At 34.4% G+C, this 12,595-nt stretch overlaps 1 protein-coding gene across 7 annotated transcripts in view; it reads right to left on the bottom strand.

Moving 5' to 3' along the window:
- LOC143154242 (GTPase-activating Rap/Ran-GAP domain-like protein 3) overlaps positions 1 to 12,595 on the bottom strand; it is a 62,482-nt gene that overhangs the window by 32,840 nt on the left and 17,047 nt on the right. For 2 of the 7 annotated variants that reach the window (XM_076326178.1, XM_076326182.1), the window contains exon 1: positions 10,723 to 11,312. The exons of 2 other annotated variants lie outside the window; for them this stretch is intronic. Coding sequence is in view for 1 of the 5 variants with exons in the window: in XM_076326185.1 (XP_076182300.1) it covers positions 10,723 to 10,727 (5 nt within the window). In the remaining 4 variants the exon portion in view is untranslated. Of the gene's footprint in view, positions 1 to 10,722; positions 11,313 to 12,595 lie in introns of those variants that run through there. 3 more of the 7 variants (XM_076326179.1, XM_076326181.1, XM_076326185.1) reach the window with 3 other exon arrangements.

Below are 12,595 nucleotides of genomic sequence, written 5' to 3'. Positions count from 1 at the left end.
GTAAATAATATTGCACGCGAAGGATTTGTATCTAAAGGGTTAGTCGACAATTTTACACGCAAAGTGTAATATTTGTATATTTTTATTACACCGGTTAAGTGTAATATTTGTATATTTTTACTGCACCGGTTAAGTGTAATATTTGTATATTTTTATTACACCGGTTAAGTGTAATATTTGTATATTTTTATTACACCGGTTAAGTGTAATATTTGTATATTTTTATTACACCGGTTAAGTGTAATATTTGTATATATTTATTACACCGGTTAAGTGTAATATTTGTATATTTTTATTACATCAATTAAGTGTAATATTTGTATATTTTTATTACACCAGTTAAGTGTAATATTTGTGTATTTTTATTACACCGGTTAAGTGTAATATTTGTATATTTTTGTTACCCCGGTTAAATGTAATATTTGTATATTTTTGTTACCCCGGTTAAATGTAATATTTGTATATTTTTATTACACCAGTTAAGTGTAACATTAATATATTTTTTTCTTACATTATAAAAGATGTTCAAATATAAAGAGACTGTGTGAAAATTGTACATATCTGTATCTTAATTTTTGTGAAGCAACTCGATAAATGTAAATATTTTAATTCTGCGGAGATTCCTGATCTCTGGTTTTTAAATCAGAAAGATGCGTTACACTGTTCACGTAATGTTACATTTAATCAAATTTGTTTTGGAAAACGTTGGAGAATCGATGTCGTTATAGAGCTTCGTTAGTGTATAGTAAGCGAAGATAAAGCATTTGAAAAAGCTACGATCGTAGAAACGACTAATAACGATAGCAAATTTCAGTGAAACTAGATGACTGAACAGTCGACTAATCGAGAAACTGCAATGTGTAACTTTTTAATCTGTTGGCATACAAAGCACGAAGTTTATCGCAGACGATAACGTCTGTCACTAGCAACTTTTAACGATCAAATTACATATATACGTAATAGAAGCCACAAACGTGACGATTTATCGTACGATATGTTATACAACAATGGTCGATACGAATTTTCGAACGATAATTGTAAATTGTGTTGTACTTAAAGCATTTTCAGCTTTCGAGTGACACAATCGAGGCGGTCGGTCGGTTTACTTGAAAGCGGGAGTGAGTAGTGATTTTTATCTCCAGCTGAGCTCGAGCGTCCTACGAACCGTTTCACGAGGAAAGTGAATTGGATGTAACGAGTGCGAGAGAGACAAAGCAACAGCGATCGAGTCTCGCATTACGTGAGCTCGATGACCGTAAAACTAATATCGCGAAACAATAAAAATAATAATACTCGAACACAAAAGGGATTAGAAAATATAATAACGGTGAGAATAAGTAATATACGAATTAAGTAAAATATAATATATGTGCAATTCGTACACGTGGCCCAATAATTGGAAAAAAAAAAGAAACAAAATGTCTCGCATTACGTGAGCTCGATGACCGTAAAACTAATATCGCGAAACAATAAAAACAATAATACTCGAACACAAAAGGAATTAGAAAATATAATAACAGTGAGAGTAAGTAATATATGAATTAAGTAAAATATAATATATGTGCAATTTGTACACGTGGCACAATAATTGGAAATAAGAAGAAAAAAAATGACTCGTATTATTTGTGCAACCTATTGTTTACGTCTTATTAAAGAATGGCGATCGAGTCTCGCATTACGTGAGCTCGATGACCGTAAACTAACATCGCGAAACAATAAAAAGAATAATACTCGAACACAAAAGGGATTAGAAAATATAATAACAGTGAGAATAAATAATACACGAATTAAGTAAAATATAATATATGTGCAATTCAAACACGTGACCTAGTAATTAGGAAAAAGAAGAAAAAATGTCTCGCATTGTTTGTGCAACCTATTGTTTACGGCTTATTAAAGAAGATACTCGTATATAAAGAAGAAGAAATGATAAAAAATAATACACGAACTCGATGCGGAATAATTTGTTATTACTATGGTTATTCTTATATTACTTGTTATAATTTGTTATTTCGAATGTTCTAAACACCTATATATGTGTCCTTTACTTCTTGTTACATCTTTGCGAGAGTATCAACAATTCACTGACAAGTTTTATTAGTTCAGAATGATTCCAAAGGTGATTTTACTCGAAGACGTATCTACTTGAAAAATAAAAAATGACTCGTTCTGTGCACAATTGAAAATCATTCCAATAAGATCGTTACAAGACTCGTGTTAATTTATCCGCGCATTAAACAATCTGTATTACCGCCACGAAGATGTACAGAAACGTAAAAGCTTAATTTTCATTAATGGATGAAATTCTATACGGAACATGATTCTGTTACTTGAACGCGGTGTAAAAAGTATCGTTTGAATGGAAGAATTACGTTACGTATAACCTGTTGTACACGTTGTCATAAAATCTGTCATGGTCATTCAGTGGCACGTTGAAAGGATCGTTCGCCCGGTTCCAGTTTCAAAATCTGACCGTGGAAGGAAAATTAATTCCATTTCGAGTAAAAGTCTATTACCACGTTTTGGCAACTGTGTTAAAAAAAAAGTAGTTGCGATAGGTCGATACAGCTATCGTTGCACCTCGTCTTGTCGACTCATCGCGCGATAAATCGTTAGGTTTGTGGCCCCCCTAACACCCACGTGGTGTCAACGAACTTTTAGCTCTCGATTTAAAAATAACGCCACAGTAGCGTGAACGACTCCTAACGCTTGAATCAGAAATGACATCATACCTGCTATACAGGGCGAGGCACTTAAAAATGCCACCTCGGTTTTTCATCAATATTGTCATCAATAGAGAAAAACGGGTCAAATGAAATATGCATGGTTTCAAGGACGTGGCTCAAGACGAATAAACGAAAACTTTCTGGACAACTGGGAGCGGAAAATTTCAAGTTAACTTTTGTTTCGTTAATCGTGAAACTGAACTGTGGAGCCATTTTTTGTTCGAGGGATTGTTTCCCTACTTTGTAACTTGTAGCTTGAGAATTAATAATTTTTCGTTGCAGTAGGAGAAATATTCAGACCTTAATAGCCAATTACCAAGAGCATCGTAACTTTTAACGAAACAATTTTGGGAACTTTTCATCGCTTTGTGTTCGAGGAGTAGTAATTGTTATTGGGAATTGAACAGCAGATCTTCCTCCTTTGTGTTCCCAATGTGTACATTGTTTCTTGTGTGCACGTGGAATGTGTGTGTTATTTTTCCCGATGTGTGCGACACGTTATTTATGCATTCTTTTCTTTTGTGTGAGTGTATGACATACATTTGTGTGCGAATACGACAAACATGACAAGGGTTTATAACAGGTACCTAGATGCACTCGTTTGCATTAAAATTTACCCATATTTCTCGCTTATGCACTGACCTTCGTTAGATACAATACGTACACGAATAAAACACGTTTATAATTACTGTGGAAACATTATTTTTACGGTGTAACGTAAAAATACAAACTTTGTTGCGATAATAACAGAACCGTAAGGTTTGCGTGTATCTACGTACGTGTATAGTGTAAAACATATATATGCGTGCGTGCACGTGTGTATGTGTACATGCATTGAAAAAAGTTTATAATGGAAATTATCGGTGAACGTATTCCTATTTCTATCAAACCGCGTACGTATCTTCGAAATTAGAAGAGGAAAGAGAAAATTAATTAACGAATTAATTAACAAGTAATTAGTTCCCTATTGCAATATTCGTCGACGAATAATAAGGAAAAAAGCGGTGTTAATGATCGAGTAATTTTAAAAAATGGTTTCAGACCAGTCAAATTGACCTTTTTGGTAGTTTTAGTGTTAAGCAGTACCAGAAAGAAATGTAAAGTTAATATTTTATACGATTTTAAAAGAAGTTACGCTTTTTTTAATTGTATTTTCATAATAAATACAATTACAATTTTCAACATACATACAATCTTCTCCAATTCTAAATTAAAATTCATGCCAAAACCGAGTTTGTCGTAACACGTGAGATCTACTTTGTGTGTTTGGTCTTGTTCTCAAGTTATAGTCATTTTTCTACTGTTGTGTATTTTATCTAATTCTTAATCACAAACTGGGTTGGTATGATTCTACTAAACTACCTTGTGTGTTTGATCGTGTTCTCAAGTTATAGTCATTTTTCCACTGCTGTATATTTTATCTAATTCTTAATCACAAACTGGGTTGGTATGAGTCTACTATACTACTTCGTGTGTTCAATCATGTTCTCAAGTTATAGTCATTTTCCTACTGTTGTATACTTTATCTAATTCTTAATCACAAACTGGTTTGGTATGATTCTATTAAACTACTTCGTGTTCTCAAGTTATAGTCATTTTTCTACTGCTGTCTATTTTATCAATTCTTAATCACAAACTGGGTTGGTATGATTCTAGTAAACTGTTTGTTTCAATGCTCGATAACTCGTTGCTATCTCTGAACAAGGTTCAGAGAGGTATCTATTCTGTTCTATGAACGAGTCTAGCTCTATTGGAAGACGTTCCACTTGATATCGTACGTTGTATGTAGTTTATGCATGACTGTGCATCGGTTCATTTGTTGTGCAGCCGTTCAGTTCTTGAACGAACAATTTCCTAATTGTAAGATCGTGAAGAACCTATTGCCTCGCTTGCTCGTTCCTCAGATTTAAATCCGCTGAATTATTTTCGAGGCCATTTGAAAAGATTTTTTTTATTTAACCATTCGTTTCCAGTTATTGCAACACTTGGAGAATGTACACGAGAAAATTTCCAACCAATTCGACAAATATCTAGATTATTTTAACGATTGATGAACTTTATGACACTATGCATGCTTCCATTAAGGTCGTAGTTTACCATTTTGAACACTCTATAAATGTGAACAGCTGCATATTATCGAAGTACAAAAATGGCTGCAATTTGAGACAAAGGTCAAACAGGGTACATGTTTATCTAAACTTTTTTCATTGTTTTTGTGTACCCAATCCACCCCTGAAATGAAATCCACATGTTACAATACATGCTGTGCTTTCGAGTATGTAAATTTGATCTTTACAATATCACGTTCAGGTTTTATTGAATTGAAAATATCTGTGAAAATAAATAGTTCCAATTTTTCCATCGTAGTTTGCTTATTTTGACTTTCTACGTAAAAAGTGTTTCGATTGTTTAACCGACCGAATTAATAAAATGTATTTACGTTAATTAGCTGGATGTTTTAATAAGCGAGAGATACTGTAAAACAATTAACTGTACGTATTTTATTTGAAAAGTATTCATATAGTAGGTAAATTTTAATTATGGTAACGATTGAGAATCACGATTAAAGTGGTTAATCGTTCGGTTGTCATGGACGATTGATAAATGAACGAGTGATTGATCGCTCACTTTGGTCGGTGATTAAATTAATCGTTATTCGCTTGCGACCACAGTTGATTAAATTAATGATTAATCTTTAGTTGTTAGTAATATAAATGACGGCTATTCAATTGATTTAAAATTTCATACGTTGTAACAAAGTTTGTATAATGTAATTCCTAATTATAGTCTCATTTTGGAGAAGTATACACTCCACAATTACCAATTGCAATACAAAAATAATAATATATACACGATAATAGCAACAGGCTCTAAAAATAATGATATTTGGTAGATAGAAGTTTTGCAAATATTTCAGTGAAAAGTTATACTTTTATTTCAAAAAATATCTGTTCTTGTGATTGTTTCGCAAGACGAATTCTTTACCATTAATGACATTTTTTAAAATTGTTTCTGGGAGAGAAATATTTTAGAATTTATATTGTAAAAATTCCGTGAAAATAATTATTTCAGTATTTTTAGACAAGGAGGTAGAATTGTGAGATAAGATGGAAATATGAAACAAAACATTGAAATATATATATATATAGTACTCTTATACAATATACCAATAGATGTAAATTAACTATTAAGATGATAATAACGATCTCTCGTAACAACAGTTACTGTTCATCGCTGTCTTTTTGTTTAACAGATGGCTTTTGTTTCAGACACAACGGGAAGTGTTTGATAAAATAATAAAATAAATTGTAATAAATACAAAACGAATTGTTATCATCGTAATAAAACGAATTATCATTATTGTTATTAGTATTATTATTAATCGTCTTTAATATACAAATAAATAAACTGTACATATATCGCATAGAGTAATATTGCGTAAAGTCGAAGTACAGCCAAAAGTTATTTTCAAACCTAACCTCGATTAACGCGGCGTATCTAAAACAATCATATATTTTTTATTCAACACCGAAACTGTATATACGTAAATATTCTCTACTAATTAGAATAGAAAATAATAGTATATCCGGTATTCGAATACGAGTTAAAAAAATATTTCATATTTGGTAAGTACACGAGTATTGATGCTCGATCAATTTCATAGAAAATACAAATAAATAAATGTTCAAATTCAATTATCACGAAACATCAAAATTCCAGATTATTCGTCAACAGTTCTAAGTATTTCGTATGCGTGTCTGCACGGTATTTTATATCCGTTTCAATTTAAAAATTATTCGAACGTACCTATTCTTGGTCGGCCATTATTTTCGGAGAGGCACTTCCACAGATTGGCACAATATCGGGAAATATCGGTTAAGGTAAAAGAAAATCGTCACATTGGTCGCTAAAAGACCAAGTTTCATTTAGAGTACTACGATCACTTGTTTCCTTCCCGATGAATTGTGCATTGCAATTAAACAGATGTCCAACTTGATGCAATTGAAATGCATCGATGCAATTGTCGCATATTCCGAGTCTCGAATCGTTCCAAAACATACCTTGGTATAAAATAAACGAACAACATCGTCTTTTGTTTTTTCATCAAAATTATACTTTTATTTTCTAACGATCCTTATCCTCGTTTTTAGTCTTCAAACATCTTCCAACCCTCGTTTGTCCTATTAGTTTGCCTACTGTTGAATTAATTTCAGAGACACAATTAATCGTTTCTTGGATATTTCTTTTACTTTGTAATTCAAGTATTGACAAAACAAGTGTTTCTTAATGTCACGTTTCCTTCTTCTGCACTATTTATCATTGTTTGTCTTTAGTTGTTAGTAATATAAATGACAGCTATTCAATTGATTTAAAATTTCATACGTTGTAACAAAGTTCGTGTAATGTAATTCCTAATTATAGTCTCATTTTGGAGAAGTATACACTCCACAATTACCAATTGCAATACAAAAATAATAATATATACACGATAATAGCAACAGGCTCTAGAAATAACGATATTTGGTAGATAGGCGTTATTTATACTCCAGACGAAATTGTTCGTTCGGAAGAAACTAGCTACATCGAAAGAAAATTTGTCTTTCTTTGAATAAATTACGTCTTTCTCGCTATTAATAAATTCTCTGACATAGTTTCATTAATAGCGAACACATGACTCTAGCGCACATAAGACTATCAATTTCAAACGCAAATATATCGTTAGTATGGAAACGGCTCAGCGTCATCTTACCAGGGATAGGCGAACGTGATGGTGAAATGTTATGGAAATTTGAAATCCTTGTTTCGGTTACTGGATAACATCGATCGGTGTCGTTTCGCGTAACGAACAATGTAGAAAAGGTACCACCGTTTTTCTGATTGCTTTTCTTTTCTTTTTTTTCATTTTTGTACTACCGTTTTTCTGATTGTTTTTCTTTTCTTTCTTTTCATTTTTGTACTACCGTTTTTCTGATTGTTTTTCTTTTCTTTTTTTTTCATTTTTGTACTACCGTTTTTCTGATTGTTTTTCTTTTCTTTCTTTTCATTTTTGTACTACCGTTTTTCTGATTGTTCTTCTTTTCTTTTTTCCTTTTTTTTTTCCATTTTTGTTTGTACTGCCCATCTACGCGCTCTTCCTCACGCCTAGCTCAATTTACCACTTCACTATATCACTTCCAGCGGAGTATACATCGATATCATTGACCGAGTTTTCGTGTTACGGAGGTCTCCAACCCTTCGGAATATCACGAACCATAATAGCGACAGCCGATGACAATGACCGAGCCCCTTTGTCCCACGTTTTTAATATTTCGTCATTCGATTGAAGTTACACCGATCGAAAGATGCACAATGTGCAAGTTTCTCGAGTGGATTCGATCAATTGGAGTGCGATCGATTTTAACGAAATTTCAAATTGCTCGATCGAAAGGGGTTGCAAATGTGATTTCGATTAGACCGATCGAATCGATTCGTGAATGCAATCGAGTTAGAATTCTGGTAACTATGAAACGATCTATCGACTGCGATCCACCTCTAATCACGTGTTAACCATAAACTGTATATATGTATATGTATTGATATATACGTACACTCGATGTCAAGTTTAAAAGAAACTGTTCTGTGTTGAGAAATATGAATTATTTAATGTCTTATCGCAAAATATAATTTCTGTGTATAGGTATAATTATAGTTTGTAACTAGATGTTTGTTTTGTAATATAAAACGAATGTTTACAAACCTGCTATAATTTGTTTTAAGGCTTTCGATATTGAAAAGGATTAACTAAGAGGCTGATTTTGAGTTTTTCTATATATATATATGAGAATAAAATTGTAAATTACAAGGCTGATCGTAGCAATTTTGATTCTATGCACCATAATCTACGTATTTACTACTGAATATCTTGTTATTTGAATCTCTCTTAAATTGCTGCTCTTTCTTTAAAAAAAAAAAAAAAATATATATATATATGTGTGTGCATAGCAGAGGGTTTTACATTGAAAGTTAATTGAGACTGAAATGGAATAAAAAATAATTTGTTTTTATAGTCCGATGTAATTGGGGCGTTCGAGAAATTTTTAAAAATTGATCGAGCAATTTCAAATATTTGAAATACTCGTCTAAAAAGCATTTCTTTCTAAATGATAAATTTGAAAAATGATTTTCGTTTATAAAACACCGAGTCAACATTACCCAAGAACAGATATTTTTCGTAAAGTTTTCAACGAAAAGCTGTTTACAATAAAAATTTCTAATCTTATAGTAAATTAAAGATCAAACATAAAACGTATCTTTGACAAATGTATATTAAAAAGAGAAAAATTTCTTTCAGTACGATTAATTATTAATTTTAAGAACGTTTGTTGAGTAAACATTACCTAAAAACATATTTTTCGTAAAGTTTTCAATGAAAGGCTATTTGCAATAAAAATTTCTAATCTTATAGTAAATTAAAGATAAGACATAAAACGTATCTTTAACAAACATATATTAAAAAGAGACGAATTTCTTTCAGTACGATTAATTATTAATTTTAAGAACGTTTGTTGAGTAAACATTACCCAAGAACAGATATTTTTCGTAGTTTTCAACGAAAAGCTATTTGCAATAAAAATTTCTAATCTTGTAAATGAAAAATCAAACATAAAACGTATCTTTAACAAACATATATTAAAAAGAGACGAATTTCTTTCGGTACGATTAATTATTAATTTTAAGATCGTTCGTTGAGTCGACATTACCCAAGAACAGATATTTTTTTTAAACATAAAACATATCTTTAACAAACGTATATTAAAAAGAGAAGAATTTCTTTCGGTACGATTAATTATTAATTTTCAGATCGTTGTCGTGAAATTTTTCATAGAAATTCCACGTCCGTAAATAACTTCGCGAAACCCTACACTTAAAAAAAAAAAAAATTGCCGTACTCTGAACCCTATATTTTTATTTTCGCTAATTCCACTTAATGGGCACGAGAGACTCTGCTTCAGAGTAATCAGTTTTTCAAACTCGTATTTCTGGCGAAACGAAGAAAGATAAGGAGTACAAACTCTAGCTTCTTTCGAAAGAAAAATAAGAGGACTGGAACATTATTAATCGTTCCTCGCTATCTTCTCGTTCACTGAAAGAAGAATAAGAAAGAATAGCGCGTTTCTATTATGTTTGAACTTTTATCGCTAATCATCTACTCCTTTGTCATTGCGCGCGTGAGCGCGCGTGTGTGCGAGGTATGCATGCACTTGTGACTTCTTTTTGAACCGTACCGTCTTTCCAATACTGCTTTTTGTCTTTTGCGGAAGAAGTTTAAAAGAAAAAGAAAAAATACAATGGCCTTTGTTCGCCGCGAGTACAGTTTCCCTCGGCCCGATTCCTCGGCCGTTTTAAAACCGATGCTGGCCGATAATTTAGTTGAGAACATCGATATCGAATTGTTTTCATCGTCGTTAAAATACGAGACACGTATCGCGTTTATATCGATATATACCGAACGAAGTATCTAATAAACAGCACGATCAGTTTCGACGGAAATTACAGTAGACGGATTGAACTCACCGAGAGAAATTTAATGACCGTTCTTTCCCAGCTCCCTTTATCACAGAGAAATTGAATTTTGCGCGTTGACCGTCGAGAGATTCGATTTCTCGATAAAAAACGCATCGAAAGTCGCCGACGAGCGTGTCACACGCTCTCGAGAATAGTTTCGCGTTCGATCCGAATAAAAAAATAGCGTGGACGAATTTACGCGTAACGAGCGCCTTGAAAAACGTAAAGATCTACAATGGACAATTCGTTACCTACTTCACGTGTATCCCCCGTCTCGCTATTATCATTATACGAGTTGAACGGCGAACAGTCCGCGCAAAAAACCGTGTACTAATTACGGTGAGTAATTCACCAATCGGCGGACCATAGTCACGACGCGTAGCCGCCCGAAGCGAGGACCGTTCACGTGATAACTTAACGTTTAATTTTTTATGAAAGTGCACTCTCTTACGGCATCCCGTTCACAGTCGTCGAACACGTTCCAACCGTCGAACAGTTCACCGTGGTGCATCGCTCCAGCGGGAGCAGTTTATTCACACAGTCTCGAATTAAGTGTCCAATCGTCGCGATCAACAACAGGAACAAACGATCGATCCGAAGTGTTTCCGCAGAAAGACACAGCCACCGTTTCTAGGAGTACGGGTCGAGTCCGGACCACGACCCCGATTGCGACGGGTGATCGAACAGTTTACTCGACGAAGGAAGAAAAAAAAGTAGCAGCAGTAGAAGAAGAATAAAAAGAAGAAAAAGAAGAAGAAGAAGAGAAAAGGAGGAAACGAAAGAGAAACAAACGGGGAGAGAACTAAGGAAAAAAATAGTCCAGCGAGTAGACTCGAAAACCCACGGTCTCGTCGTGTTATTGTACGTTCGATCTTGAACGATCCAGTGAATCGATGCATCGATTAACGAGGAGCAAAGAACAACGAAACCAGCGACCGATGGGTTTGCCTCGGGTCTGCAACCCCTACTGACGGTGGCAGGACACGACCCTTTTCGAATGAGGACGCAGCAACCCACGCCGAGAGAGCAAGTACTGGTAGTAACACGGCGACTCGACGACTGGCGCCGCGTCGTCGAGCTCATTGGCTCTCTTTCCCGCTCCCTCTCTACCTCACCCACACGACGCTTCGTTTCTCCAACGTTTTCTGTCTTACCGCAGCGTTGCCTTTCCAACTTGGACTCATCTGCTGTCTCGTGTCACCCTTAGGCAACTTCGAGCCAGACGTTTAACCTCTCTTTCCGTACACGTCGGTGGATCTGCGTTTCACGTTACCGTTGTTCCTTCGCCGTACCTTCGGTTGGTTTTTCCCTTCGTATCTCTACGATATCCTCTTAATTCGCTCGTTTGCGTTTCTCAGTGCTGCGCGATTCTTCGCGTTAGCTACTCTCTCGCGACTCGTGTTCCGAATACCCGCCACTTTTCTCCACCTCGATGCTTCCAGGAGATTAATATTGTTTCCATTGGACGCGACTTGTTTTCGAATCGTTTTCCCGAATCTACCGATCGCGAGTTCGAGGTCCTCGTTTTGTTTACTTTATCGATCGCTGTTTCCGTATTTTCGACAGTTGTCCCGTTCTCCTGGCTTATCCTTTCTTTATTATTCGCTTCGGGCATTATATCTCTTCATTTTCGAATCTTCGAAATATTGTTTCGTCGTGTACACCCTATTCTCGAATTGTTTATTTCAATTCGAGCGGTAATTTTCTTTCGTTTCGATCGTCACTGGTAGTTACTTCGTTTTGCATTCTCTGTGAGCGTTCTTTTTCTCACTGTTCCTTCTCTTCTTTCGTCAGTTTGTTTTTTATATCAGAAACTCTCGCTCCTCTCGTTATTTAAAATAGATAATTTACTTGCGTTCGTTACACCTTTGTTGGAACAACTTAATTGCAGCGAGTTTGAAAAACTTCAAGTTACTTTTATTGCAAATCGATGCAACGTTCAAGTTTAGAGGTGCGTTTCGCAACAGTCGGTAACTTCTGGACGGTTTATCGACACTTCGACAGTCTGGTCTCTGTCGGTGTGTTGAACCATTGAACCGGTGCGTGTCGATAACTCTGTGTAAAACTTCTTTATCGATCAGGGACTATCGATTGTACCTACACTCGTGTCGGTATGTACGCAATTCTGAAGCGCGATAGGTTTTAATAAATCACCGTATGTACACTGCTTATTGGCGGTAAAATTCAATTAAAATTACGAGATAATCTCTCGATGAGCTATTCAAATAGAATATAAGGCATAAAAAAGTGTAATTATGTAATTAAATTTAAATTGCAATCGGTGCTTTCAATTATACCGTAGTATAATAGAAATTATAATACAT

This window comes from Ptiloglossa arizonensis, chromosome 14 (assembly GCF_051014685.1).
Source record: "Ptiloglossa arizonensis isolate GNS036 chromosome 14, iyPtiAriz1_principal, whole genome shotgun sequence".
Lineage (NCBI taxonomy): Eukaryota > Metazoa > Arthropoda > Insecta > Hymenoptera > Colletidae > Ptiloglossa > Ptiloglossa arizonensis.
The sequence above is the reverse complement of the archived record's forward strand: the minus strand, read 5'-3'. Positions and strand labels throughout refer to the sequence as shown.